The sequence below is a fragment of the Natrix helvetica genome (genome assembly GCF_964273705.1).
Source record: "Natrix helvetica genome assembly, chromosome: 2".
In the NCBI taxonomy this organism is placed as follows: domain Eukaryota; kingdom Metazoa; phylum Chordata; class Lepidosauria; order Squamata; family Natricidae; genus Natrix; species Natrix helvetica.
The window spans coordinates 34984688-35012068 of NC_138552.1; the positions used below are offsets into that span (position 1 = coordinate 34984688).

The 27381-nt window shown below is 36.9% G+C and overlaps 1 protein-coding gene across 2 annotated transcripts; it reads left to right on the top strand.

The window, feature by feature from the left end:
- WDR41 (WD repeat domain 41) lies at nucleotides 1-27366 on the top strand. 2 transcript variants are annotated; one of them, XM_081945167.1, is made up of 13 exons: nucleotides 1-181; nucleotides 2513-2625; nucleotides 4403-4451; nucleotides 6606-6737; nucleotides 7596-7658; nucleotides 9488-9599; nucleotides 11918-11980; nucleotides 14501-14608; nucleotides 15410-15591; nucleotides 16784-16905; nucleotides 17488-17576; nucleotides 22136-22269; nucleotides 24242-27366. In XM_081945167.1, exons 1-13 carry the CDS (start codon nucleotides 131-133, stop codon nucleotides 24401-24403), a joined length of 1380 nt encoding a protein of 459 aa, XP_081801293.1. In that variant the 5' UTR covers nucleotides 1-130; the 3' UTR covers nucleotides 24404-27366. The 2 variants fall into 2 exon arrangements, with proteins under 2 accessions (XP_081801293.1, XP_081801292.1); XM_081945166.1 differs by lacking the exon at nucleotides 1-181 and adding an exon at nucleotides 227-570.
- The last annotated feature ends 15 nt before the right edge of the window (nucleotides 27367-27381 follow it).

A 27381-nucleotide genomic window follows, 5' to 3' on the forward strand; every position in this document is an offset into this window, starting at 1 on the left:
GTACGGCGAGAGGCGAGGGACAAGCCTTCCGCGTTTTGCCCAGGGACGCCAGCTGCGCCTGACAACTACCGGCATTTCAACCGGAGACGCGAAGGCCGTCATTCCAGGCGGGCGGACTCCGCCTCTCGCAATGCTGCGGTGGCTGATAGGAGGGGGCCGCGAGCCGCAAGGGTTGGCCGAGGTAAAAGCTCGCCATGGGCCGCGAGGGGCGTTGATCAATAGAGGTTCGGCGCGGCAGCGGACTCCTTCGTTTTCCTGTCATGGCAAAGGGAGGCGGCGCATTTTGTTTATTTCATTTTATGTCTGGCGCTGAATCTGCCTTGAGGAAGTCAGAGCAGAGTCGAGGGCTTTTTCCCTTATGCGTAGGCCAGTTGCACAGCCTGGAGCCTTGGCGGGTGGTAGTTTTCTCCAAGCCCCCCGAAGAGGTGGCCCTTTCCAATCCCCAGAGTTCCCACATTGCTGGGAATTGGGGAAGGTGGTGGTTGTTTTTAAGAGACCTCCATGTTGCGAAAGACCGACCCCCTTGGTAACTACAGAAGAGCCATTGTCCCTGCAGCTGCTTTGCTCAAAGTAGGAGAATCGGCTCTTTTCATTTTTCAGACCGAGTTCCTGCCCCCTTGTGTGTGTTTGCCTTAGTGAATATGAAACTGAACTGCGCAGCTATTCTTTCTTCCTCTTTTAAGAGAAAGGAATAAATAAAGGAAACTGAGGCGAACGACTGAGGAAACATGGAGAGAAATGGTCGAAAGTGAAGGAGAATTGAGAGAAAAAACATGGTTTTAAAATGGGAAATGGATGATATTCAGCTTCATAGAAGAAATGCACTTCTTTTTCAGTGGAAACGATATGAGTTTTAACAGCCACCTAGAAAACTTCAGGACTTGGTTTACTAGTTTTCCTGTCACTTAGATTACAATAGAGGAAGAAATTGTCAAATGTTTTCTCAATTTCACCCTGGCTCCCAAATTATTTCGTATCTAAACCAGGGGCGTCCAAACTTGGAAACTTTAAGACTTTTGGAGTTCAAGTCTTAAAGTTCCCAAGTTTGGACACCCCTGATCTAAACAATATAGTGCTGCCAGGGCTTGGCTACAGTCTGCAGGATCTGGAAATACATAAAATGGCCTTAGAAAATTTGGAATGGTATTTCCTCCCTTTCACTCAAGACGGAGAGTCATGCAAAACCCACTGTTGACAGAAATAGCAGAAATCTTTAAATAATTCATTTAAGAATGAACCAGCAATCTCTCTCCCCCAGGTTAAATGTAATCCCTCCTTTTGTTACAGACAGCAATGTATGTAGGCTGTCAAACAGATGAGTAGATAGAGGGCAAGTGAGGAAGAAATGAGTGAGAAATCATATACAGTCTTCCTACTTCATTATGTCTACTTCCCTTGCCAACTGACCATTAGCTGTGCTATTTTTGGACATACAAGGTAGTCCTTGACATACGACTGGTTGTTTAAAATTACCATTCAAAATTACAATGGGCTCAGAAAGGGTGCTTTCTAGTCTATTCATCATTTTCAGCTACTTTCACAATTCAAACACCAAGTTATAACTTAAAGGAAAATTGGTCGAAAATATATTTATTTAAATTTATTAGATGCCTACCTCCAGTTGACTCTAGGTGTCATACAAAGCTAGCAAAAAAGAAAGAAAAACCAAAACCATAAAAACATAGAGACAGCCCAGACTGAAATAATCTAATAAACAAATTAAGACGAGCAGTGTCTCAGATATGAGTCCCTATGCCCTAGATCAGGGGTGTCCAAACTTGAGAACTTTAAGACTTGTGGACTTCAACTCCCAGAATTCCCCAGCCAGCATGGCTGGCTGGGGAATTCTGGGAGTTGAAGTCCACAAGTCTTAAAAGTTCTCAAGTTTGGACACCCCTGTCCTAGATTGTTTTATGTTGCATAGATGGTATACAACTCCCAACAATAATAACTGAAACAAATCAGACTGCAATAAATGTTGGAAATGTCAGGAAACGGAAGGTACATTTTACTATGTGGTGACATGTAAAAGAACTCAAAAGTACTGGAACGACGTACATAGTATAATGCAGAAAGTTGTGATTTGAAATGAAATCACAATTTTTCTTAGTAATAGATCTCAAAAAAAATATTCAAGAAAGATAATTTAAAGAGATATGATTAGAGCAGCAAAAATAAACTAGACTCAATATTTGAAGGAAAAATGCAATTCCAACAATATCTGACTGAGAACAAACTTGGAAAATATGCAGCTATGCTTAAACTAATAGAATACTTATGCAACAGAATTTTAACTAAAATTTAAGAAGAATCGTTCCCATATATACAATATATTACTCAGCATGGTAAATATATCTGCTTATAGTCTAGCTTTTAAGTGGGGCTGAATATACAAATATTGTATATTAAATCAGTAGTTAGGATGGGAACAAGAGGAGTAGAAAATGCGTATAATCTATTGATTAAAAAATATTAAGCGTATAAATTGTGTGATGCTGTTTTATTTTTCTAGAAATCTATACAGACTATTGGTGAAGAACAAGCTCAGAATCCATATACTGAGCTTCTTGTGCTGAAAGGTCACCATGATATAGTGCGTTTTCTAGTGGCAATTGATGACTACAGGTGAGACATTGCTCTATATTCCTCATTTGCACTGTAAAGATGACTTCAATTATTGTTTTTAAATGAATCTTAAAGTTTTGCTTTTCCAAATTGCAAATTATATGATGGACAGCTTCGTTCTTATAGATAAATTGATACAAGAAATCCTTATAAGCCTTTAGCTAAACCCAATTAAAAAACATATGTAAAAGATTTTGACAGAACAAGTTGTGTGATTTTAATTGCTATTAGCTTTCCCCACTTCACTGGAAACAGATGTCTCAGAAAGCGTTAATTCACAACAACTACATTGTATAAGTTGTTTTCTTATCAGCAAACTTTGAAAATAAAGCATTTTACACAAAACAAAAGATACCTTCTATGATTTTGGTGAATCACAGAACAGATAGAATAAACTGTACAAATTATCTACATGTTATCAATTATATCTCTCAGACATGACACTTTATTCCATATTTTTGAAGAGCAGGTGCTGTTAATTTATACGAATGTTATATTCAAATTTCATTAGTTTAATAGTTAAGTTTACACAGTGAAATGTAGTACAGAGTTTTAAAGCAAAATTGACATGTTAAACTAAAATAACTTTTTGGATAATATTTATTTAAAGAAGAATAATTTATACATGAATATTACGTTTTCCTTTAATTATAATATAATTTTATTTTCATTGTTCCTTATTCAGTCATTAGAGGATTTTTAACTAAAATATGATTATCTTATTTGATTCCTTCCAACAACATTAGCATTGTTACTTGGTTTCTGAAATAATTTCATTTAGTTTTCTTGGTTCTTTGACTGCATTTTTGTCAACTGTTGTAAGCCAGGTTTCATGCTTCAGCTCTCTAGATAATTTCATCTTATTGAGAATTTTGCAGAGGGATTTTCCTGTTTTCTCTGTGGCTCAGCTAAAACCAGGGAGTGGAAAATTTTCTCAGATTGGTTTTTGAAGATACTAAATAAATCCTGTATCAACCTAACAGGCAGCTGCTTTTCACTTCTTTTCTTTTATGTTTTTGAACATGAAGAGAAGGTCATATTGATTGCAAGATCACTAAAGAAGGCTAAGCCTTAGCAAGCATCTTTCAAAAAATGGAATGAAATAAAATTGCAAGTAATACTCTAGCATTTGACACATTAAACTGGACTGAATTCGTAACACACTTTAAAAATTGCTTGTTTGACCATTTGGTGCTCCTCCAGGAAATAGACAAGATTATAGAGGATGGTGATCATGACTGGAAAAGAATCAGATGACCCATGAAACACCAACTTGGTGAAAAGAAATCCATTTGCAATATGAGATTGATCTGGCAGGAAAATGTCACATGAAAGCCTGAGTTTCATAGTTTAATTTTAAAAAAAATCTAAAGCATTGTTCTTATTGAGACATTAATTCTTTCTAGAAGATTTTAAAATGTATATCTATGCTACATAATGTGATAGTAGTAATTCAGTATATAATTTCAGAATTAAATTTAGCTTGTAGAGGACTAGTATTTCTTATCTGGATTCATCCATTACTTTTTAAAATAACAAATATCAAAAGTGTTTTAGGTGATTATTTTGACTTTGTTATAACAAATGAATGCAGAGGTGCTAGAAATGGAAGCCAGATCATATAAAAATATACTACACATTTTATTTATTCAATAATAAAACATGATCTCATTTTGAAGATTTAAGTATGCTTTCTAAGGTTAATAAAAAAAGCATTTATTGCTTTTTTGTAATGTAATTATAGATGTCTTCAATATCTTTTTTTTTTCATTACTAGGTTTGCATCTGCTGGTGATGATGGAATTGTATGTCTCTGGAATGTCCAGGTTTGTTTAGGAAATTAAAACATTGTTTATAAAAAAATATCCATAGATGTAAATTGGGTTATGTTTAAATTCATGACTTGCTGGAACATAAAATCAGCTATTATTCATATTCTAAAGATTTATAACAAGCATTATTGCAGAAGTAGAAATATAAATTTAAAAATGCATTCTGTAGGTCATAATAAAGAACCATGGGTTTGTGACAGTAATTTACAATTGAAAAGGTGAAGATGAAACAGGCATTTAGATTATCAATATATTTGCATATCTGCAATATTAGAATATATGAGCAGAAATGGTTTAATTACATGTTTTGTAATACTGTCAACAATTGATGGACTATTTTTTAAATTTTATATGACCAAGAACTACCTGCAATATAGGTAGTCCTTGAATTATGACAACAATAGGGACTAGGGTTGAATTAGCTCAACTATGCAATCCTAAAATGACATCATGTGATTGCATTTCTTAGCAATGACAATCCATGCAGTTCCATTTGTTATTGTAACCCCAAGATCCTTGGTTGTTTATCAGGAACCAGGGCAAGTCCCAGGTACAGACTGCTGGGGTACTGTGTGTGTGTGTGTGGGGGGGGAGGCTACTAGAGGAGATTGGGGGAGGTCCTGAAAGGCCTGACACAGATGCATACAGGAGCTCACTAATTGCTCAACACAGACAACAACTGTGTTTATTACTTTGCTTCAGCTTTCCTTTTTCTCCCATTCTCTCATTTTGAATGTTCATCCAGGTGCTAGGATAATTAGCAAGAAGGGAATTACTGTTTGTATTTACATTCATTAGAGAGGAAGGTATTGCAAGAGAGTAAGTAGGTACACAATAGAAAATACACATAAAAAGAAATGTGCTAGCTGTTTGTCTAGCTTGTATGTGACTCCCTGCTCTGAATGCATCAGGCAAACAGCTGCTGCTAGCAGATGCATGTTCCTCATTGTATGCCTGCTTATTCTTTGTCATTTCTTCCTCTCCCATCTCTGATCTGCGACAAAGTTGGGATAAAAACAGTCACAGCAGAAATTGACTAAAAATTTTGCTTAAGCCATCTCTCCACTCTGCAAGAGGGGAAAAAAAACCTCACCAAGCACAAGACAGTGCATACTAACTTGTGGCTGAGAGAGACATATGTACAAAGGTCCTAATGGGTCACAATCTTACATTTAAAGCACCATCATATTATTCAGCGCCTTGGAAGGGTTGCTGTATCAAATCTACTGTATTTGTAGATGGCAGAGTTGGTTGAAGCAGATCCTTCAGCTGTTCCTTGTGCGGCTGATGTCAGTTTTTACCTTCTTCTTTTTAAAAAGCATTTAAAGTCTAAAGTAATAAAAACAAACGTATTCTGTTCAAAGTGCCAACTAAATGTAAGAAGTCAGAGTAAAAATGTTAGTTGGCTTTGGTATTCTGCATATCTTTTCCTTATTTTCCATACCTAGCGTTAATACAATAAAACATTTTAGTTAATATAAACACAAATCAAATACAATAATCTTTTTTAAAAAAAACTTACCTATATTATATTACTAACAGAATTCCACTTTCTAGTATAAGAATTCTGGTACATTTTTAGAAAAGGCTCTAAAATTGTATTTTAGAAAAAGCAAAAGGCACTTCATACTGGGAATTGAAACATGCATGGTGAAATATACAAATATTGTTCAGATTTTGCTGTAAGAATAGTTACAAAGGAATTGAAAGTCATCATTCTGGGGTAGATTTTCATTCATTCACTCACTCACTTAGTATAGCCACTCATCTCACATTTATGGCACCATAGGGTATCTATAGTATTGCTGGAAAAGATCCTGCCTGGAATTTTGAGAGCTTCTACCACACAATGCTGACTAACCTTCCTCAGTCTACCATTATCCAGATGTGTTTTCTGTCACTTAATGTAATTGTTAGCACAGTGAACAGATTTATAGGAATTGGCTGGGTTTTCTGGCAAATAACAGCAGCAGGTGAGGGAAGCTTAAGCTAGATGGATCAGATATTTGCATTGTATAATATCAGTTCTCATTTTTAAATAAATAATATTTTGAGGATTCTGATTACTTGTATTGTTTTTTCATAACACATGTTTCTGTATTAATTTAGCACTGTTGTTATGATACCAAGTTTGTTTTTGTTTTTCAGACTGGAGAAAAGTTATTTGAGCTACATGCACATACACAAAAAATCACAGCTCTTGCAGCTTTTCCTTTGTCAGATACCTGTGAAGAAAAATGCCATATGATTTTGACAGCAAGTGCTGACAGAACTGTAGTTGTATCCTTTACTTTTTGACTAGAGAAATGCAGAATTGGTTTGTGTTGCATAATAAATAGTGCATATGGCTCATAGTGTTATCGCATCAAAGTTTAGGGTTTTAATGAGCAAACCGCTATAAAAGCAATACACTTTCATCGTTTCCATGACATTGATGTGTGGCTGAAGAGGACAGTGATAAGATGCAGTTGTGAAACTGCACAATTCTTCATTGCATGGACAAAAAAGGTGGTGATAATAATCTTCAGGTTGATCAATAAACTCTCAGGAAAAGACTTTACTGTCACTGCGTAAATTGTTTGCTAGCCGTGCTGAAGATGTATTGCGCAGGTCATAGGCCTTATCAGCAAGTGATTTACTGCGCATGCTTCTTAACACTTTTCTTAATGCATCACACATTCCAGAGACTTTTTTTTGATCTTCTGTTCGTCTGCCAAGAAGGTGGGCGACAATTTCTCTTGCCAAAATGTAACAATTAGATAGATTTGTTTTATTTTTATTTTCATATTAAAGTTTGTTTTAATTAGAACATGTTATCGGTTTTTATTTCTTATCTGAGATATGCTTCAAGGAGGGCTGGCGATCCGCACCTCGATCGAGGGGGAAGGGAAACTTTCCATTCCTTCTCATTTACATATTTGCACACCTGGTGCTTTTTTTTCTCTTACAGTAAGGAAATAAGTTCTATAAATGTCTTCTTCTATCATTTGTGTGGCAGTAAGAGGCTCAAAGAAACACTTTTGCATAAGAAATAACTCTGGGAAATAGATTCGTATCTAATGGATGCCTCCATTTTTTAAATTATAGTCATATAAGATAATTCAGCTGCTATTCTTAGTCCTTAATGATTGAAACCAGGTTTGGGATTGTGATAATGGCAGGCAAATTCACAGAGTATCCTGTTTTCATTCCACCGTAAAGGTAAGTAAAACTGGATGTGATTTTGTCTATTTCATTTATTTAGATTTTAATCCTACGCTGTCAGTCTTAAGGATGCAGTTCTGTCAACTGCATATTTGTTACACACTGTAGAACCCAATTGCAACTAACAAATTTGCAGGTTTAGTGTTTGCCTGTGTCTAATCTTAGATACTTTGGGTTCCTTTTTTGATGCCTTGAGAGTTCAGTGAACCATATATTTTCAATCTTCTTAGTTAGAGCACATTACAATAGGATGGATTCAATCACTATTTGCAAGAATATTAATCATTACTATAAATAGCTTTGTATAATCTTGGAAGCCTATGGAGCTCAACCAATGTATTCTTGATTACTTCTTAAATTACATCTTTGAGATTATGGTGGGAAATTCCTTTAAATGCAAAAATACATGTTTCTATCATTTATTAGACAATTGCACAAAATTCCCATTTAACCACCACACTAGAAACCGGAATCTTGATTGCTGAATGAAGCAATCATTAAACAAGATGCTCGCATGATTGCTTTGCTCAACAACTACAGTCCCAGCACTACTAGTTGCAGTCGTTAAGTGATCTCCTAGGTCTTTTGGATGGATCAAAAAAGCTCCCTGTCTTTCATTCTTAAGGTTTCCTTTATCCACCAAAGGATTTCAGCTCCCCTTTTTCTCCTTTGCTTGCAACCTTCCTTCTGTCTTCTCTATTGACTTTCTGGGAAAGCTGACAGAGAAGATAGGAAATGACAACCACATGATCGTCAGGCACTTGGCAATCAACTGATGTGAGTCAGTTTCCCAATGCCTGAAATGTGGTCATGTGACCAAGGGTGTGCAATGTTTTATGATAGCCAGAAATGCTTTACAGGCCACAAAGCAGTCTTTACAAGTTGACGTATCTTTGGTCGTTAAACAACTGGTCATAAGTCAAGACTGTCTGTAGTTCTAAGTTTCTATCTGACATACAATGTGGAAAGCAAGGTCAGTATTGGTCTTTAATATTGATACTTTTCAGGTGGCAGTACTGAGCTACTATATGGTAACTTCTCTGTAATGTAAAATCTAAATTTCAGTTTTGTATATTTAATGTTGACGTATTTGAAAAACCTGGAACATCTCAAGGACTAATAATTTTTGTGCTATTTAAAGTCTCATTTTGAGTTGCTTCCTTTTAAACAAAATTAGATGTAGGATGTGAAAATATTCTTAATGTGATATTGTCTTGACAAAAAACTATTATTTCAAAGATTTGAAAAATATAGATTGCAATCCTACTTAATTTGAAAATAAGTGTTATTCAATATAGGGGGCACAATGGCTCAGAGGGTAAAGATGCTGAGCTTGTCAACTGGAAAGCCTGAGATCAAGTCCGGAGTCCTGTGTGATGTATCAGTTTGAAAGCATGCAAATGCAAGTAGATAAAAAGGTATCACTTTGATGGGAAGAAAATGGCATTCTGTGTGCCTTGGCATATAGTCATGCTATGGCCACATAACCATGGATATTTCCTTGGACAATGCTGGCTTCTTCAGCTAAGAAATGGACATGAGCATCGCCCCCTAGAGTCAGGAATATCCAGATGGGAAACCTTTACCTTTTTGCCTTTGAGAATACACATATTCAACTGCATTTATAATTCAACATGATCTTGAAATATTAGAGTTTCCTTTTTTCCTTTTTTCCTTTCTGCTTCATAAACTGCATAAAGCTCTATAAATGATTATAAATGTTACTGGGAGGAAATTAAATGTTTTAGTATCTAAAACTGATAATTTTATTTGAAAGCATACTTCAAAAATGTTACACATTATATATCTGATTTTGTAATTTGTAGTGTTTGACTGTTCTTCAAAGAATGGATGTATGGCTTTCTGGAGGAAGTGATTTGTGTGTTTGGAACCGAAAATTAGATCTCTTATGTAAGACAAGTCATCTAACTGATGCAGGTAAACAAATTTAAATAACTTATTAAGCAGTAGAATGAATCTATAAAATGTTATAGCATTAATTTGGCAAAGTCTTTTTGATTCTAAAGATAACCTATATTAAAGCTTAATAAAAGTTAAAATGGTTACTATTAACATTTCATACAGGACATTACATGTTGATATGTAATATTTTATATAAATTACATTAAGTATACAACTATAAAAACTGCATTTTAGAAGAAAAACTAATATTAAATAATACACTATGCTATACAAAAATCCTACATATTACTAAAATAAATGCTAAATTTTAATATTTTATTTAAAATAAGATTAATAAAGGAAGGAAAGAAATGAAAAACACTGAATAAAAATATAAGTACAAAACTGAACAACCAAGCAAAGGAAATTTATATTGAATACATATTGAATACAACAGAGAGACAGGAAAAAGGGGAAAAAATAATTACAATTTTAGGTTATTCAAGTTTTGAAGCTTATAGTTTGAATTTATTTTAAAAGAATGAATTAAACATGGATGATATGTGTCTTGCCACTCCTTCAGTATAAGTTAATTTGAAAAGGGGAATTGACAAATTATATATCCAAAGTTTTGCATAAATAAAGAAATTTATGTTTGTTTATATTTCTTGTTTCGAGAATTCCCATCCTCTCAAATTTCACAAATGGGAGATATAATTTAACAAGTAATTTGACATATTTTATCCCTACGTTTTGACAAGCATTTGGTTTACTAGTGTATATTGAAATAGAAATAAACATACCCATATCAAATTTATTGATTTCAAATATATTAATTTCTTTTTCTAAAATATGAGTAAAAAAGGAATACCCGTTAGAATTTATTTACTTATTGGACAAATATAGGGCTTTCAAATATAACAGCAACAAAATCTTACTTGCATTTTCCATCATTTTTGTTGTTTCTTTTCATAAGCCAATATATTTTGCTTATCATCCTTGATTGAGACATTCCTTTCATCTTTGATTATTCTTTGAATGGCTTATTGTTTGTTTCTTTATTCTTGTTTATCTGACATTGGTTCCAACTTATCTGGTTGTTTATTAGATCTGTGATGGGATCTGATGTATCAGATAGAGCTGTTGGCCTCTTTCCTTGACTTTCCTTGAATTATCTCAATTCATCTGTTAATGACTGACTTGTTCGTGTGCCAAGTCTCTAGGAATTATTTTTCATTCTTGGATGTGGCTCGGTCTAAAATTGCTACTATGTAAAAGAAACAAGTAGTAGATTGGCTGAACGTATCTATAAATGTGAATTGACAGAGGACATGTTGAAAACTCCTTTTAATTTCACAATATATTGAAACTTCAAACACAGTTTGATTTGAAAACTGGACATTTTGACCATGGGCAGATAGAAAAATGCAAAAGTTTCCTAGAGAAGCCTGACATATATGTCTGGATTGAAACATGTATGTTTTGGCCTCGACATGAATACAAATGTTCCAAGAATAAGTGTTTTTATATGGCAGAAGAAGAAAAATCCAAGATCATTGATAGTATGCAGTAGCAAAGGTGAAGCAGGAAAAATAAAATGCTGGGAATATTGGGAGATGGATAGACCCAATGGGATATCCAACAGCTTGACTTCCAAGTCCAGAAATGTCCATTTCCACAGTTTTCCAAGAGCTTGCCTTTCCTTACCTCCCTTTATTATGGTGTCCTTGGTTTCAAGTGCAACATAAGAAAAGATAGAGAATGAAAGGCACTTGGCTAATTAGTAGATGGGCCAGTCCACAGAGTTTCTATCTTTCAGGGAAAGATAAGAAGAAATGGAAAAAACACACCAGTCTTGCCCTACTATGCTTGTGTGATTACCCTGGATTTTCATTCAACTGAAGTCCAAACCCACCGGTTTTGAGGGGAGGAGGGTTTGGTTTTTGCTGAACCACACTACATCCAGCACAATTTGGCAGAACTGCAGAACATAATATTTGTTTCAGATTTGAATGCATTTTCTGCTTCATGCACACCTTTAGCTATATCCAGTAAGCCCTCCCAACACTAGCCATTATCTCAAAATCTGTTGATAGAGAAATTGGAACATCTTTCATGGGGTGTCTTTGTGTTTAATTCCTACATAGGTAAAAAATGTTTTGTATAACTTTTTTTTTCATGGCTTTCATGGGATGTGTTCCTAAGAAGAGCAAAACACCTGGAAATCATATATCAGCTGATTTAAGTAGTTCTCTGAAAGTAGTCAGAGAGTAGCACATATATTTTTTTTGGAATAACATATAAGCTAGATATTAATTTCCTATTTGTTCAACTTTCCCTTTTTCTTAATAAAGATATCAGTGCTATGATTGAATTGCCGAAAAATTGTGTGGCAGCAGCTGTTGGCAAAGAATTGAGTAAGTATCACTATAAATTGCAGAAAGAGAGCACCACATCTGATCTTTGAATAGCTAGAGCTGGAATCCACATTCCATGTTTCAAACAATTGATGGAGCCAGGATAAGAAATGGAGTTTAACTTGTATATAATATAATTAATTAAAATGTAGCTTAATTAAACATAGTTAAATATAGGTAAATTGATAGTTCACTGTGAATGGAATATTTTTTCTCTTCTGTCATTCAGATTTACACGTAGTTGTACACGCCTGCTATAAATAGTTATAGAGAGAAAGGAAGATGACCTTGATGGAGATAGGCAAACTCCAGCAAGCCGTAAAACATTGTGTATGTCCAGAGCAGAGGTGGGTTGCTCCTGATTTGGCCCAGATTGGCTGAGCCGGTAGTAGCAGCGGCAGGAGGCTCTGCCCACCTGCCCGGACGCTTCTGCACATGGGCAGAAGTGTTGCACACGTGAGCGCGCGCACAAGCAAACGGGTAGCCTTAGGATTTGAAACCCACCTCTAGTCCAGAGTGTCCAGATAACATTCAGAAGTAGCTTGAGTAGACTCCTCCTTATAAGAGGAATAGAAAGTACAATATATTCAGACTTGAAGATTTTGCTACTATAGCCAGTCTTAATAAAAGTAATTTTAGTCATCCTGTGGAATTGATTTCTTGGCCTGATCTAACTAATGGGACTGACTTTAGTCTTGAAAGCCACTCGCAAACATCTTTATGTTCTCGACAGTGTTTAGATTGTCCATTAGCTTATATAGCTCCATGAAGTTATCTTCTTTCATCTCTACAGTAGCGAAATACAGTAGGGAAATTCAGCTTTTTATGTTAAAATGTGTTTATCAATATTAGAATGATGATAATCTTCTCTTCTACATATAATCCTTGAATTACAACAGTTCATTTAGTGATGTTTGAAGTTACAGTGGCACTGAAAAAAGTGACTTATGATCGTTTTTCACATTTATGATTGTTGCAGCATTCCCATGGTCACATAATCAAAATTCTTCACAATTGGTTTATATTTATGACGGTTGCAGTGTCTCATGTGATCACCCTTGGCAACCTTCTGATAAGCAAAGTCAATGGGGAAGCCTGATTCACTTAACAAACATGTTGCTAACTTAACAACTACAGTGATTCACTTAACAAGTGTGGCAAGAAAGGTTAGAAAATGGAGCAAAACTCATTTAACAAATGTCTCATCTCAACAGAAATGTCATTAATTAAATTGTCTAAATTGTCATAAATTGAGGACTACTATAGTTATGAATCATAACTTGATTTCAGTGAAAGAATTAGGTAATATAATTCATATTGCCTAATTCTTTCACTGAAATCAAGGAAATCAAGCATAGATGATTTTTGGTTTTTTAATAAATAGTGAGTGCTATTCTGCACAAGAAGTATGGCACGTTAGGGTAATTATAAAGATAAATATTGTTATTGCAAAGCTATTGAATTGGAAGTTTTAATGTTGTTTGTTGTTTTAATGGTTTTTACTGTTTTTAAATATTTTTAAGATTTTATTTGTAATAATGTGTTTTTGAATTGTGAGTTTCCCAGAGTTGTTTGCTGAGATGGGTGGCTACAGTAATAAACCTAAGTATAAGTATAATCTTTATTGTCATTGTACTTAAATACAACGAAATTGGTTTTAACCTCACTGGTGCAAAATTATAGCAGAAACGAAAAAAGGAAGAAAAAAACAACTAGCATGTGCATGGAGTGATTGTGGTTGTATTTAAAAGTCTGACAGCCCAAGGATAGAAATTATATTTAAACCTATTTGTTCGGCTGGCTATACTTTGATGTCTTCTGCCCAATGATAGAAGTGCAAAGAGATACTGACCAGGTGACATCATCTCTGAGTATCTTCCTTACTCTACTAAAGCAGTGAGATCTGGCGATGTCATCCAGTGGTGTCAGAGGGCAACCAATGGTTTCTTATTCCGAATTGATCACTCTCTGTAGTGCCTTCCTGTCCGCAGCTGTTAAATCAGCATACCATACTGTAATGCAATATGTGAGGACACTTTCTATGGTGGACCGATAGAAAGAGGTCATCAGCCATTGTTCCACCTGATTTTTTCGCAGAACTCTAACGAAATGAAGTCTCTGTTGGGCCTTTCCAATCACCAGAGACTTTTATTTAAATGAATAAATAAATCTGTATTTTTATTATTCCCAAACACCTTTGAATCAGATCTGCAGCATGGTGTACTGATCGATAATTTTCTAGCATCTCTATCATAAATAACAGAAAACATTGTAATTCCAAATGTTAAAAGGGATTTTTCACCCCTTTCATCTTCCCCAAATACTTCCTAACAATCATCTTGAGTAAATACAGAAAAGAAGGCATGGTAATGGAATGGTATATCCTGGAAAAAAGCATTATAGGTGAAAACTACTACAAACATGTTGCTGATAGGAAGTAAAGAACAATATTTCAAATAATACAGTTTCCTATACCCATACTTTATTAAAGTTTTTTAAACATGAATCTTGTCTTCCAAGTAATTCTAAAATTGAAAGCTTCCAGAGATGGAACCGAATGGGATGTGTCTGAAATAAAACGACTTATTGATCACCAGGATAACATTGTATCATTAATCAGTGTCAGTGGTAAGCCTGTTTCAGTTTTATTATTTGTAATTATTGGTACAACGCTCATTACACATTACATATTTTCATAACTATCTTCTACCTTTGCCAACTAGAGTCTATGAACTTTTATTTAATGAAGTTAGAAGTTTTTGTTTTTAAATATTCCAATTGTCTATACTAGAAATATGGGGAGAGGGCTGGGAGGAATAAAGATGGCACATTCTTGTAGGCTGCCTTGGTAAAGATACAGAATCTTTATATCTTATAAAGATGAATCTTTTAGTCTATAGTAGAAAGTTATGGTTTCTATTTTAGAGAGCTCAGACTAAGGTAACAGCAAAGTAAAATTAAGTTTCTGGGAAATTTTTTAATGGTTGGTTTCAGCAAACTATGGTTAGTTTCAGTTGCCAGTCAGTAGCCTGCAGTAATGTTCTCTATGTTTTACTAAATCCTCTTGTTTGAAAAGGATTATACCAGTGGTTGCCAACGTGGGGCATAAGCCCCCAAAGGGAGGCAATTTCATTTTTAATGAACCTTGTTTAAACCAAGTTAAGGGCCTTTTAGGCTTCCTCCACGTGAGTAGAATACACTTTTTGAGTAAAGAAGAATTATATGTCTCGGGTGTGTGTGTGTGTCAGGATTTTAGAGATGCTTAGGTGGAGCATAGTCAAAAAAAGGTTGGGAAACCTTTGGATTATACCCTTTACAAACATTTCTCTTTATAAAACATAATATATTGTCCATTTTTAAAATCCAAACATTTGAATAAAGAAGAGATTGCTATTTATCAATATCAGTATTTACTATTTTGATATCTAGATTTGATTTTTGCGACTGGCTCCCATGCTGGTGAAATGATTGTGTGGAATTCATTGGACTGGACAATGCGAGGGTATGAATGCAATTGGGATGCATCTCTTCATGTGAACCCCCAACAAGAAATAAAATTATCACAAAGTCAAAATGAAATGTCAATTCAGGGTTTAACTTCTGATGATGAGGTAAAAATAATAGTATAAAAAATATGTAAATTACTTGTTTCATTGTTACTAAATGATACCTTATTACCTTATTATAATTGGATTATTTTTCAGTTGTATGTTACGTTCAACCCAACTAGAAATACTGTTAATCAGTCCTAAGCAAAACGTCTATGGATAGTCTTAGGTTTGAAAATTGCCTTTAGCATTGTAGATGAAAATCATTCATATATAAGACCATTAAATGCAAATGGATGACTTCATTTCAAAACTGAAGTAGAATATACTTTAATGTACTCGGTACAATATTAGTAGTAATGAGTTACATGTGAATATGGAAAATATAATTTGTGAATGAAATCCTCATTATTGAAATGAATTCTCATTCAGAAAAAAATAAATTCTGTATTATTCCTCTTGTTTTCCTATTTTCCTTATATTTAATAGTAATCTTAACATTTTGGTTTACTTTATTGACTAACCATAATTTACTGAGAGTATTTGGCAGAATGTGTACGTCAAGTTGATCTTGCTATATGAGTCAGGATATGTGATGCAGCTGGGAATACTATGCTTGTTGTTTTAAATTCCACGAAGGAAGGGAAAATGTACATGTACCGTGTTTGCCCGAAAATAAGACAGGTCTTATTTTCTTTTCACCCACAAAATATGGCTTGGGCCTTATTATCAGGGGAGGGCTTATTATTTTGGGGTTGCCGGGCGGCTGCTCCCTTGTGAGCGGGCTCCCGAAGAGCCGGGCACAGCCACAGGGGTGAAGTAGCCATGAGGTGACCACGCTCATGAGCAGCCACCTGGCAAACCCCCTCTCCAGCCGGGCAGAGCGCCATTCACTGACGTAGGGGGTATTCCTAAGGTGCCAAGCCACGTGGTGCTTTGCCCGCCCCCCCCTAGCTCCCGCGGCTTGGCACATTCGGGATACTCCTGAATAAATTTTGACACCAGTAGTGATAACAATAATAACAATACCTGAAAAAAAGTGTTTTTATGTTTCATATTAGATGTAATTAATAGTTGGATTATACTATTAATACAAACTAAAGTCCAATATATGTTAATAAATATAGTAGTCATAAATCAGGATGTGCATAGCTCTTTCCTTCTTACATATTTGACTTAATTAGAAATAATTGGAAACCCCTTACATAAAATATGTATCTTTTGTTAAGATGTTTTATTGACTTATTTTTTCCAGTTTGTTTTTGCTGCTGTTGGCAAAGGCATCTATGTATATAACCTTCAGATGAAGCGTGTGATTGCCTTCCAGAAGACTGCTCATGATTCCAATATCCTGCATATTACCAATGTTCCCAACAGGTGCAATTTATATTGCATATTTCATACATTCTTTACTTTCAGAAAGATGATCAGGGACATGCTTAATATTTATGCATTTTCTCTCTTAAACTTTATTTACATTAAATCCTATCATAGTCTGTGTGCAGGCAACCTAATCTTTAGCCCAAACAACCTCTTTTTAAATGTAAGATAATTTTTTTTAAAAAAAAAGTATTAACAAAGAAACAAAAATATCGGATCTGTTAGAATCCCTATATTTTATCCTTTGAGATAGCATAGCTCCACAGTATAGCTCCACAGAGGACAAGCAAAACCTATCACAGAATCTTCCACAGACATGTTTTTCCCTCCTCTATTCTGGTTTAAATTGGATGGTCACATTTGTGATGAAACCACTTGTTTTAGCCTTAATTGTATGTGTTTTTTCTAAACTTGATTGGCTGTAAGCTGCCCATACTTGTTGATAAAACAGAAAATGGTGTAGGTAAATTGATAAAAGCAATTATAGAGATAAATGCTATTTTTAAAAAATTAGTGTCAACTGATTTTGTAGAGTTGTGCAAATACTCTTCTTCACAACTATTTGATTTATTCTTATAGAAAATTAATATCTTGTTCAGAAGATGGTAGTGTTCGTATGTGGGAATTACATGAAAAGCAACATCTTACAGCTGAACCTGTTCCATCAGGTCTGTATACAAAAAAAATAAGATTAATTGCATAAAAATGAGTGTGATCAGCCATAGCTTATCTACTTCAGAGTCCCATTTATAATAGTAAAGATGTACTTCTGTCCTTTTATTATTAGTAGTATTTGTGAAAATTTTGAAAGCAAAGCAGATCCTTTTTAATTGGAATCTAGCCAATATTTTTTTTCCATTTTAGGAAAAAAGTAAAATGTATATATTGCCTTTAGTAGAAAAGTACACATGTTCTCTAAATGGAACAATGTTTCTCAACTTAAGAATTGCATTTAATTCTAGAGCCATTTATGGGTAAAGTAGAATTATTCCTTCTGAATAAGAAACTTTGCCATATTATAGCCTTGAATAAAAATAGGTTACAGTAGGATGTGATGGTGCAGCTTTTATAATACAATAATAATAATACAATAATAATAATACAATAGTAGAGTTGGAAGGGACCTTGGAGGTCTTCTAGTCCAATCCCCTGCCTAGGCAGGAAACCCTATACCATTTCAGACAGATGGCTATCCAACATCCTCTTAAAGACTTCCAGTGTTGGGGCATTTACAACTTCTGGAGGCAAGCTGTTCCACTGATTAATTGTTCTCACTGTCAGGAAATTTCTCCTCAGTTCTAAGTTGCTTCTCTCCTTGGTTAGTTTCCACCCATTGCTTCTTGTTCTACCCTCAGGTGCTTTGGAGAATAGTTTGACTCCCTCTTCTTTGTGGCAACCTCTGAGATATTGGAACAATGCTATCATGTCTCCCCTAGTCCTTCTTTCTCTTAAGCTAAACATACCCAGTTCCTGCAACCGTTCTTCATATGTTTTAGTCTCCAGTCCCCTAATCATCTTTGTTGCTCTTCTCTGCACTCTTTCTAGAGTCTCCACATCTTTTCTCATAGATTGTCTCGGAATGGAAAGAATACGTTTTATCCCATTAAATTTAATGAATAGCTAAATGGATTAGAGATATGGTTGTTTCAGCCAAAAAGACATATACCAATTTTGAAGAAAAGGTACGTTTGTGTATTGGTATATGGAGAATAAGTGGTCCTGTTTATAATCATCATAGCACTGTTCCAATATCTAAGGGGCTGGCGCAAAGAAGAGGGGGGCCAACCTATCCTAAAGCGCCTGAAGGTAGGACAAGAATAAATGGATGGAAACTAATCAAGGAGAGAACTAACCTAGAACCAAATAGACAATTAGAACAATTAATCAGTGGAATGACTTGCCTCCAGAAGTTGTAAATGCTCCAACACTGGAAGTTTTTAAAAAAGAGATTGGACAACCATTTGTATGAAATGGTATAGGATCTTCTAATTGTGCTAGATTTGGACAAGAAGACCTCCAAGGTCCTTTACAATTCTGTTTTTTCTATTTTTCTGTTAAAAGTAGTCAAAATCAATCTATTTAAAAGTGCCAATGCAAGTTGTTACTGGAACTTTGAAGCAAGTTCTTTAGTTTCAAAAATGTCCCACATTAGTGAGGCACTGGTATCCAGATATACCATAAATCTGCCTAACTTTCAGCTACACATTTAACTATGCCTTTCAGATAGCTCCTTATTTAGAAATAATCATCATATTAGCAAATATCAGGTTGTTTTAACAAGCTAGGTTAAATGCTTTTTCCTCACTGGCTGAAACATGGATTTGAGTGGAATACCATTTGCAAGAAGACTTTGCCATTGCAACAGCAAAGTGGTGAAGTTAGTGAAAATTAATCTGGCCTTTACAAAAAAACCAAGTCAAGGTTTATGTAGTAAGTAAAGGTTTATATAAAAACTAAGGTTGATATAACTATAATTATATAGGTACAATTATATAGGCTGGGGTAACTATAATTACCTCAGGCTCTTGCCCTGAAGTTATGACATGACTCTTCAGAAGGCTCTGCCTATTGAACTAAGGCAGTGCTTCTCAATTATTTTCTGTCATGCCCCCCCCTAGGAAGAAGAAAACATTTCGCGCCCCCCGCGTGACTGTAAATAGTATCATTTGTCTATAAAATTGTTATAAGTACACCTCTGCATAACACTGTATCCTTATTAACGTATAAGAGAATAAAAAAAGAAAAATGTGGATCAATTTACAACAAAGAATAGCTTTATTAACTGTAGCAGAAAAGATTTAAAGGAGCACAGCTAGAACATATATATACATATATTTATATATAGAGTATACTTAAATATTTACAAAATGTTAAGGGGTGTACTCACTTCTGTGATAACACTGAATAAATGACACTTGTATGTGCATGTATACATGTTACGGTGAAAGTCCGAAATCTGGTGAATGTCGACATTCACCCGGTGAATGTCGACATTCACCAATCTCGCTTGGTGAATGTCCGAAATATTTGCTAAATGCCCTTATTTCTGACTTACACCGGTGAATGTCGACATTCACCAAGTACGTTTTCCCCTCTCTTTGGGGAGGAGGAGAGCCAGAGGATCGCCTCTCTTTGGGGAGGAGGAGAGCCAGAGGATCGCCTCTCTTTGGGGAGGAAAGTACGTTTCCCCCCCTCTTTGGGGAGGAGGAGAGCCAGAGGATCGCCTCTCTTTGGGGAGGAAAGTACGTTTCCCCCTCTCTTTGGGGAGGAGGAGAGCCAGAGGATCGCCTCTCTTTGGGGAGGAAAGTACGTTTCCCCCTCTCTTTGGGGAGGAGGAGAGCCAGAGGATCGCCTCTCTTTGGGGAGGAGGAGAGCCAGAGGATCGCCTCTCTTTGGGGAGGAAAGTACGTTTTGCCTCTCTTTGGGGCATCCTTTGAGGCGATCCTCTGGCTCTCCTCCTCCCCAAAGAGAGGGGGAAACGTACTTTCCTCCCCAAAGAGAGGCGATCCTCTGGCTCTCCTCCTCCCCAAAGAGAGGGGGAAACGTACTTTCCTCCCCAAAGAGAGGCGATCCTCTGGCTCTCCTCCTCCCCAAAGAGAGGCGATCCTCTGGCTTTCCTCCTCCCCAAAGAGAGGGGGAAACGTACTTTCCTCCCCAAAGAGAGGCGACCCTCTGGCTCTCCTCCTCCCCAAAGAGAGGGGGAAACGTACTTGGTGAATGTCGACATTCACCGGTGTAACTCAGAAATAAGGGCATTTAGCAAATATTTCGGACATTCACCAAGCGAGATTGGTGAATGTCGACATTCACCAATTTCGGTCTTTCACCGTAACATACACACACAAACACACATATATTTCCTGCATGCAGTGATTTCTAGAAACAACACCTGCTCGTCTCAATGGGAAAGACCCATGCATCCCAGATGCGAAGACAGTCCAAGTGGTCTCTCCCTCTGTCTCTCTATCTCCCTCGTCTCTCTCCCTCTCTCTCTCTCTCTGCCTTTCTCTTTCTGTCTCTCCTTCTATTTCTGTCTGTCTTTCTGTCTCCCTCTCTCTTTCTCTCTCTCTGTCTTTCTCTGTCTCTCTCTCACTCTCTCTGTCTCTTTCTGTCTCTCTCTCTTTGTCTCCTCTCTCTCTGTCTCTTTCTGTCTCTCTGTGTCTCACTCTCTCTTTCTGTCTCTCTCGTCTCTCTGTCTTTCTCTGTCTCTCTCTGTCTTTCTCGGTCTCTCTCTCCTCTCTCTCTCTTTCTGTCCCTCTTTCTCCTTCTGTCTCTCTCTGTCTCTCTCTGTGTGTGTGTCTCTCTCTCTGTCTATCTCTTTCTGTCTCACTTCTCCCTCCCTCCCTCTCACTAGCTCTCTCTTTCTCTATCATCTTCTGAAGGTGGGGGGGGTTGAAAAGGGGCCCATTTTTTGTGCCTCCTGGGGCATCTGTGCACCCATTTTTCACTTCCCCCACCCCCAGAAGCATTCTACTGGCAACAAATGGGCAAAAATGGCCCGTTTTTTTGGCCAAAACCTTCCCCTCACGGCCAGTTGCAGGGCGTGGATCCCGCTTGGAGAAGGCGGAGCGGCAGCTCCTCCCTCAGCCAGGAGCCAGCGGGGGCTGGTCGGACAGGCAACCTTGGCGGGAAACTCCAGTCCGCTGCCGCCGCTGCGCTGTTGCCACCGCCGTTGCACCCAGATGGAAAGGAAGCCTTCGCGGCCCCCTTTACGGAGCCTCGCGCCCCCCCTGGGGGGCGCGCCCCACTATTTGAGAACCACTGAACTAAGGACACAGATAGTAAATTAAAGTACAATGGCTGGATTATCTTAACTACATTTTTATCCCTTTGTTGTGGCTGCATATTTAATGGCTCAAAAATGTATATTGTTTAATATAAATAGTTGGTATTATATATAACTGATTTCATTCAACATTGGGTCTATTGTTCACAATAAATGTTAGCATTTAATTATTCAGCTTATTCTAAACTATGTGATCTGAATTAGACATTTTTGTTCTTACATATAACATGATTATGATTACATAATATTTTGAAGTGAAATGTAGTCTTCAGTGACTGACAACTCACTCTATACATAGCCAATAGCAAGAATGGATGCAAATAAAAGAAGTAATGCAACAAAGTTTATAATTATCAGATTTTGAGTGTGAACAGAACAGAACAATGTTTGGTGGCTAGACAAACAACTCATTTTTTAAAAAACCTTTTCTTTATATTCCAGGTTTTTTCAATATCTGGGGATTTGGCAGGACAAGCAAACAAGCAAATCACACAGCTAAAAAGGCACCAGAGTGTGCTACTATTTTTTCCCTTGACCTTACTGGGGATCTGATTGGACACTCGGCAGCTGTACAGGTTTGTTGGATCTAGAACAGCAGATAACAGAAGTTGCTTTTGTATGGTGGCTACTTTTTAAGATAACTGTTACCTTGGTTTTGGTTGTCTCATACTTGGGGATTTTTTGGGGTCCTAAGAACATTTTATCTTATACCTGCATTGGTGTAGGGAAAATGTTTGATAGCTATGTATGAAATTACACGATCATGTTTAAAATGCAGTATTGCAGGCCAACTCAGCCACAGCCTGGAGTCCAATCCTGACTCAGGTTGACTCAGCCTTCCATCTTTCCATGGTCAGTAAAATGAGGAGCCAGATTGTAAACATTGTAAACTGCTTAGAGAGGGCTGTAAAGCACTATGAAGCGGCATATAAGTCTAAGTGCTACGGCTTTGCTATCATGGCAAAACGAACATGTTTAAAAGGTTCTCCTAAAACTCTGATGGCGAAATATGCAATATACTTGCACAGTCATTTCTGTCGAAAGAGTCTATGAAGTGAACCTTTAAAAATGGTTTCTCAAGAATTTCTTTTATTTAGTGGGAATACAGGTAGTCCTCAAATTATGACCACAATTGAGTCATTTCTCTTCTTACGTGAGACATTTGTTAATTGAGTTTTGCCCCATTTTACGACCTTTCTTGCCACAGTTGTTAAGTGAATCACTACAGTTGATAAGTTAGTAACCCTGTTGTTAAGTGACTCCGGCTTCCCCTTTGACTTTGCTTGTCAGAAGGTCGTAAAAAGTGATCACATGATCCCAGGACACTGCAAGGGCCTTAAATATGAACCAGTTGCAGAGTTGGTATTCAGCATGTTCTGATCAGTTCTGGAGAACTGGTAGCAGAAAGTTTGAGTAATTCGGAGAACCGGTAAATACCATCTCTGACTGGCCCTGCCCCTATCTATTCTTTGCCTCCAGAGTCCCAGCTGATCAGGAGGAAATGGAGTGGGGCGGGGATGGAGATTTTACAGTAGCCTTCCCTTGCCACACCCAGCAAGCCACACCACACCCACCAAGCCACGCCCACAGAACCGATAGTAAAATTTTTGGAATCCCATTACTGACCAGTTGTCAAGTTTCTGAATTTTGATCACATGATCATGGAATGCTGCAAAGGTCATAACTGTAACAAAATGGACATAAATCATTTCAGTGCTATTGTAACTTTGAATGGTCATTAAATGAGGAGTACCTGTATATTATTTTAACAAAACTCACCTATTTATACCCACAGTGTCACTTTGTGGATTGATATCAAGCTATTTGTCTATATTTAGAGTTACACTGAAATTTGCTATATGTTTATTTATTTGATATTCTGCTTGCCCAGAATTCTCAAGATATTAAATTATTACCATTCTTTGCACTTTATTGTTAAATGATATTTTATCATGCAGATTTACTATATTTGAACTAAAAATTACATATAGCTTTAATCAAAATAGATGCAATAATTTCACACAATGCTATTTACATAACATTCATATACCAAATATAGAATGAATATATACCATTGTCTTTTTCACATAAAGACGTGGGCATACTGTTGTAATTTGATTGCGTTTAGGTAATTTGGCAGCTACTTCATATGACATTTTGGATTTATTTCTTAAAAAATGGGAAGGCCTATTGTGATAGGAGAATGTTTGTACAATATCTTGTACAATGAGGCTAAAAACCTCATGCAGTGTAATCAAGCCTTTTAATATATCTCAAATCACTTTTTAGACCTCGACCTTTATGTTCACTTTTTGAATTATCATTTTATGATTTATAGATTTATAATTCTTTTTTTTTACCATTGTTAGTTTGCTTGGATGTTCTGAAGATAAATTTTGAACATGTTCATTACTATTCATTACTTTACTACTATTATAAAGAACACGTACAATTTTGTAAAAATACTTCTTTGACTAGTTTTATTTAATAGGAATGTTTCTGACATCTGATAGTTGACTACATTATTTTGATGATTTTTAATTGCAGATGTTCCTTTATTTTGGTGAGCATGGCCTAGCAACATGCTCCGCTGATCACCTTATTATTCTATGGAAAGATGGAGAACAAGAGTCAAGACTGCGCAGCTTAATATTATTTCATAAGTTGGAACAAATGGAAGATTTGCACTTAAGGTCTGAGATGAAATAATGTATAAAGTACAAATAGGCTGTTAATATTTAAATACAAATATTTAAAATAAATGGGTATAATTTTATGTTTGTTTTAAAAAATATATTTAAGGGGTGTTTTTTTTTACTGAATTTGCCATAAATTTAGATAATTGGGCGTTGGTGCTTACCTAACACGTCCTTTCTCAGGACGGTGGAGACAGCAGACACACATGGGTTAACTCCGTCAGTATCCAGTAGGACTGAGTCTACAAAATGTGACATCATAGCTCCCGAGGTAGCTCCTCCTGCTTTTGACGAAGTTGAGTAATAGACTGCTGTGCTGTATGTGATCTAGATAGAGTGTCCTCTCTCCTATTGACTACACATTGAGGCTAGGTCCGCACGAAGCATCATGGTGGGGATGGCTGCTGTCTCCACCGTCCTGAGAAAGGGCGTATCAGGTAAGTACCAACGCCCATTCTCCAAAGTTGATGGAGACAGCAGCCATGCATGGGACATACCAAGGCTTGGCTTGTCCACGGGTGGGATCGTGCGTGGACCCAGGAGTCTTGTGTGGGAAGAACTTGTTGTAGGACCTGTCTTCCAAAGGCTGCATCCGTGGATGCGTACTTGTCTAGCTTATAGTGGCGGATGAATGGAGATTGTGTAGTCCATGTAGCTGCCCTGCAGATTTCCTCTACCGAGGCCTGCGTTGCCCAAGCTGCTAAGGTTGCCGCACTGCATGTTGAATAAGCTGTGATGTTTGATAGTGGAGCCAAGTGATGAGCTCGGTATGCCTTGGCGATGGAGGATCTGATCCACCAGCCTATGATGGAGGCTGAGGCCTTCAGTCCTTTCTTGCTTGTGTGAAAGGAAACAAAAAGGACCTCTGGTCGTCTGAATTCAGGGGTCCTCTTGATATAAACCCTAAATGCACGCTGCACATCAAGGGTATGCCGCTTGTCTATGAGTTGGATTGGGACAAAAATTTAGTAAAATCAATTCTTGTGATCTATGAAAGGCCGAGTTTACCTTTGGGATGAATGTGAGGTCCAGCTGGAGAACGAACATATCTGATTGAAACACACAGATTGTCTCTTGATAGAAAGGGCTGCCAATTCCGAGATTTGCCTCGCTAAGGTGACCGTGACTAGAAAGGTCACCTTCAGCGGGAGATGTAGTGAAATTTACCTCAAAGGTTTGAATGGAGGTTTGGTGAGAAAGTTGAGGACCCTAGCAAAATCCCACGTAGGGAATCTATGGGTAACAGGAAGGCTGAGGTTGGTCGCGCCCTTAAGAAAGCGGCGTACGTGTGGGTGCAAGGATAGCGGTTAGGAAGGACGGAGGGTGAGGACTGAAGAGAGGCCGCTACATGGCGTCTGAGCGTGTTTGGTGAAAGTCCCTTATCTACTCCAAATTATAGAATTTGAGGATGTTGGCGATGGAAGCCCTGAGAGGAACAATGTCCCTTTGATTGCACCAGGTGTTAAAGGTCAACCAAGTGGCGTCGTAAATCCTATTAGTGGAGGGGCATCGAGATGCCTGGATTGTCCGAATAACCTTATCAGATAGGCTTGCAGCTGTTAAGGCCACCTGCTCAATCTCCAGGCGGTTAACCGCAACCATTGAAGGTCGGGATGGTGGATTGACCCGATGGAGAAATTATTTCGACAATGGGAGTCGCCATGATGGGCCCACTGATAAGTTCACCAAGTCCACGAACCAAGTCCGGCGCGGCCAATGGAGGGTAAGGAGTAGAAGTTCTGCCTCCTCCCCTAGCATCTTGCATATGACCCTCTGGATCAGTGTGAAGGGAGGGAAGCCAGTCCAAGATTGACTGAGTCTCAAAAGCGGGAGGAGCTACCTCAGGAGCTATGATGTCACATTTTGTAGACTCAGTCCTATTGGATACTGATGGAGTTAACCCATGCATGGCTGCTGTCTCCACCAACTTTGGAGATGAGGACCCAGCATTGTTAGTTTCTACACAGAAACTGAATTCTGGTACACAGACCATTCTGTTTAGCCATGACTTAATCAGGGACATTGCCAAATTTTGGATTTTTCACTCAATAAATGCACCAAGGTTCTTATGGTGCCTCCAAACAGTTCCTCATATTTCCGTAAGGGCAGGTGAAACAAACACGAATCTATAGCCCTTTGCCAGATCATAGGAAAAGCGAAATTTCATTTAAGGAACAACAGGCAGCTGGTGTATGAGTATCCTACATATCCCAAAGCACCCTTTTGACTGAATCCAGATTGCTGTACATCCCTATTAAATATTAGATATTAGAATGGCATGTTTTCTTGCCAAGAAATAGCATTTGATGATAGATAATAGAAGCAATCAATTAGTATTTCATTTTGAAGATCTTGCTTTGCTCCAATTTAACATACAACCTAATGAATATACTTACTATGATTTTATGCCAAATGTTGAGATTTCTGTGATAACATATTTATGAGTTTGAAGAATCCTCTCTGTCAGGAAGTAACAGTTTAGAATCTATGGATTGTCAAGCTCTTCTTTCCCCATATACTATCAGGGGTTAAACTGAATGTTGAGGCAGATTTCTAAAGAGAATTGAGCTTTAGAAATAAGTTGCCGATTTGTACAAAATAAATCTTTTAGGCAAAGAATTTCACTGAATGATTTGCCAGCTCAAATATTTTGACAAAACAATGTAATCTATATCTGTTCCTCAAAATGTACATTATATAGGGCAGTTTGTGAACAAAAAAGTTATTGTGCAAATCAGTAGAAGTCTGCTGAAACATACAGGTTCAAAGCCAATTCTAATGAGGAATTCTGCACGTCAAAATTCTTTGCTAACAAACACCTGCAAGTAAACACAGAAGTGGAGGATTTTGGAAAGTCGAGGCTTTTGTTATATGAGGCATATTTTACAGTATTGTTGTCTTCATTGCTTATTATGTTGTGATTGATAAACTGAATAGTGTACATGAAGAAGAATAAAATTTGGGAATGTATATAAAGACTTGAATTCAATT

Coding starts and splice junctions, on each gene's coding strand:
- WDR41 (XM_081945166.1), top strand. CDS start 502: ATGTTGCGAAAGACCGACCCCCTTGGTAACTACAGAAGAGCCATTGTC. Junction 14,609..15,409: donor ATCATTAATCAGTGTCAGTG/GTAAGCCTGTTT, acceptor TTTGATATCTAG/ATTTGATTTTTGCGACTGGC. Junction 22,270..24,241: donor GACACTCGGCAGCTGTACAG/GTTTGTTGGATC, acceptor TTTTAATTGCAG/ATGTTCCTTTATTTTGGTGA.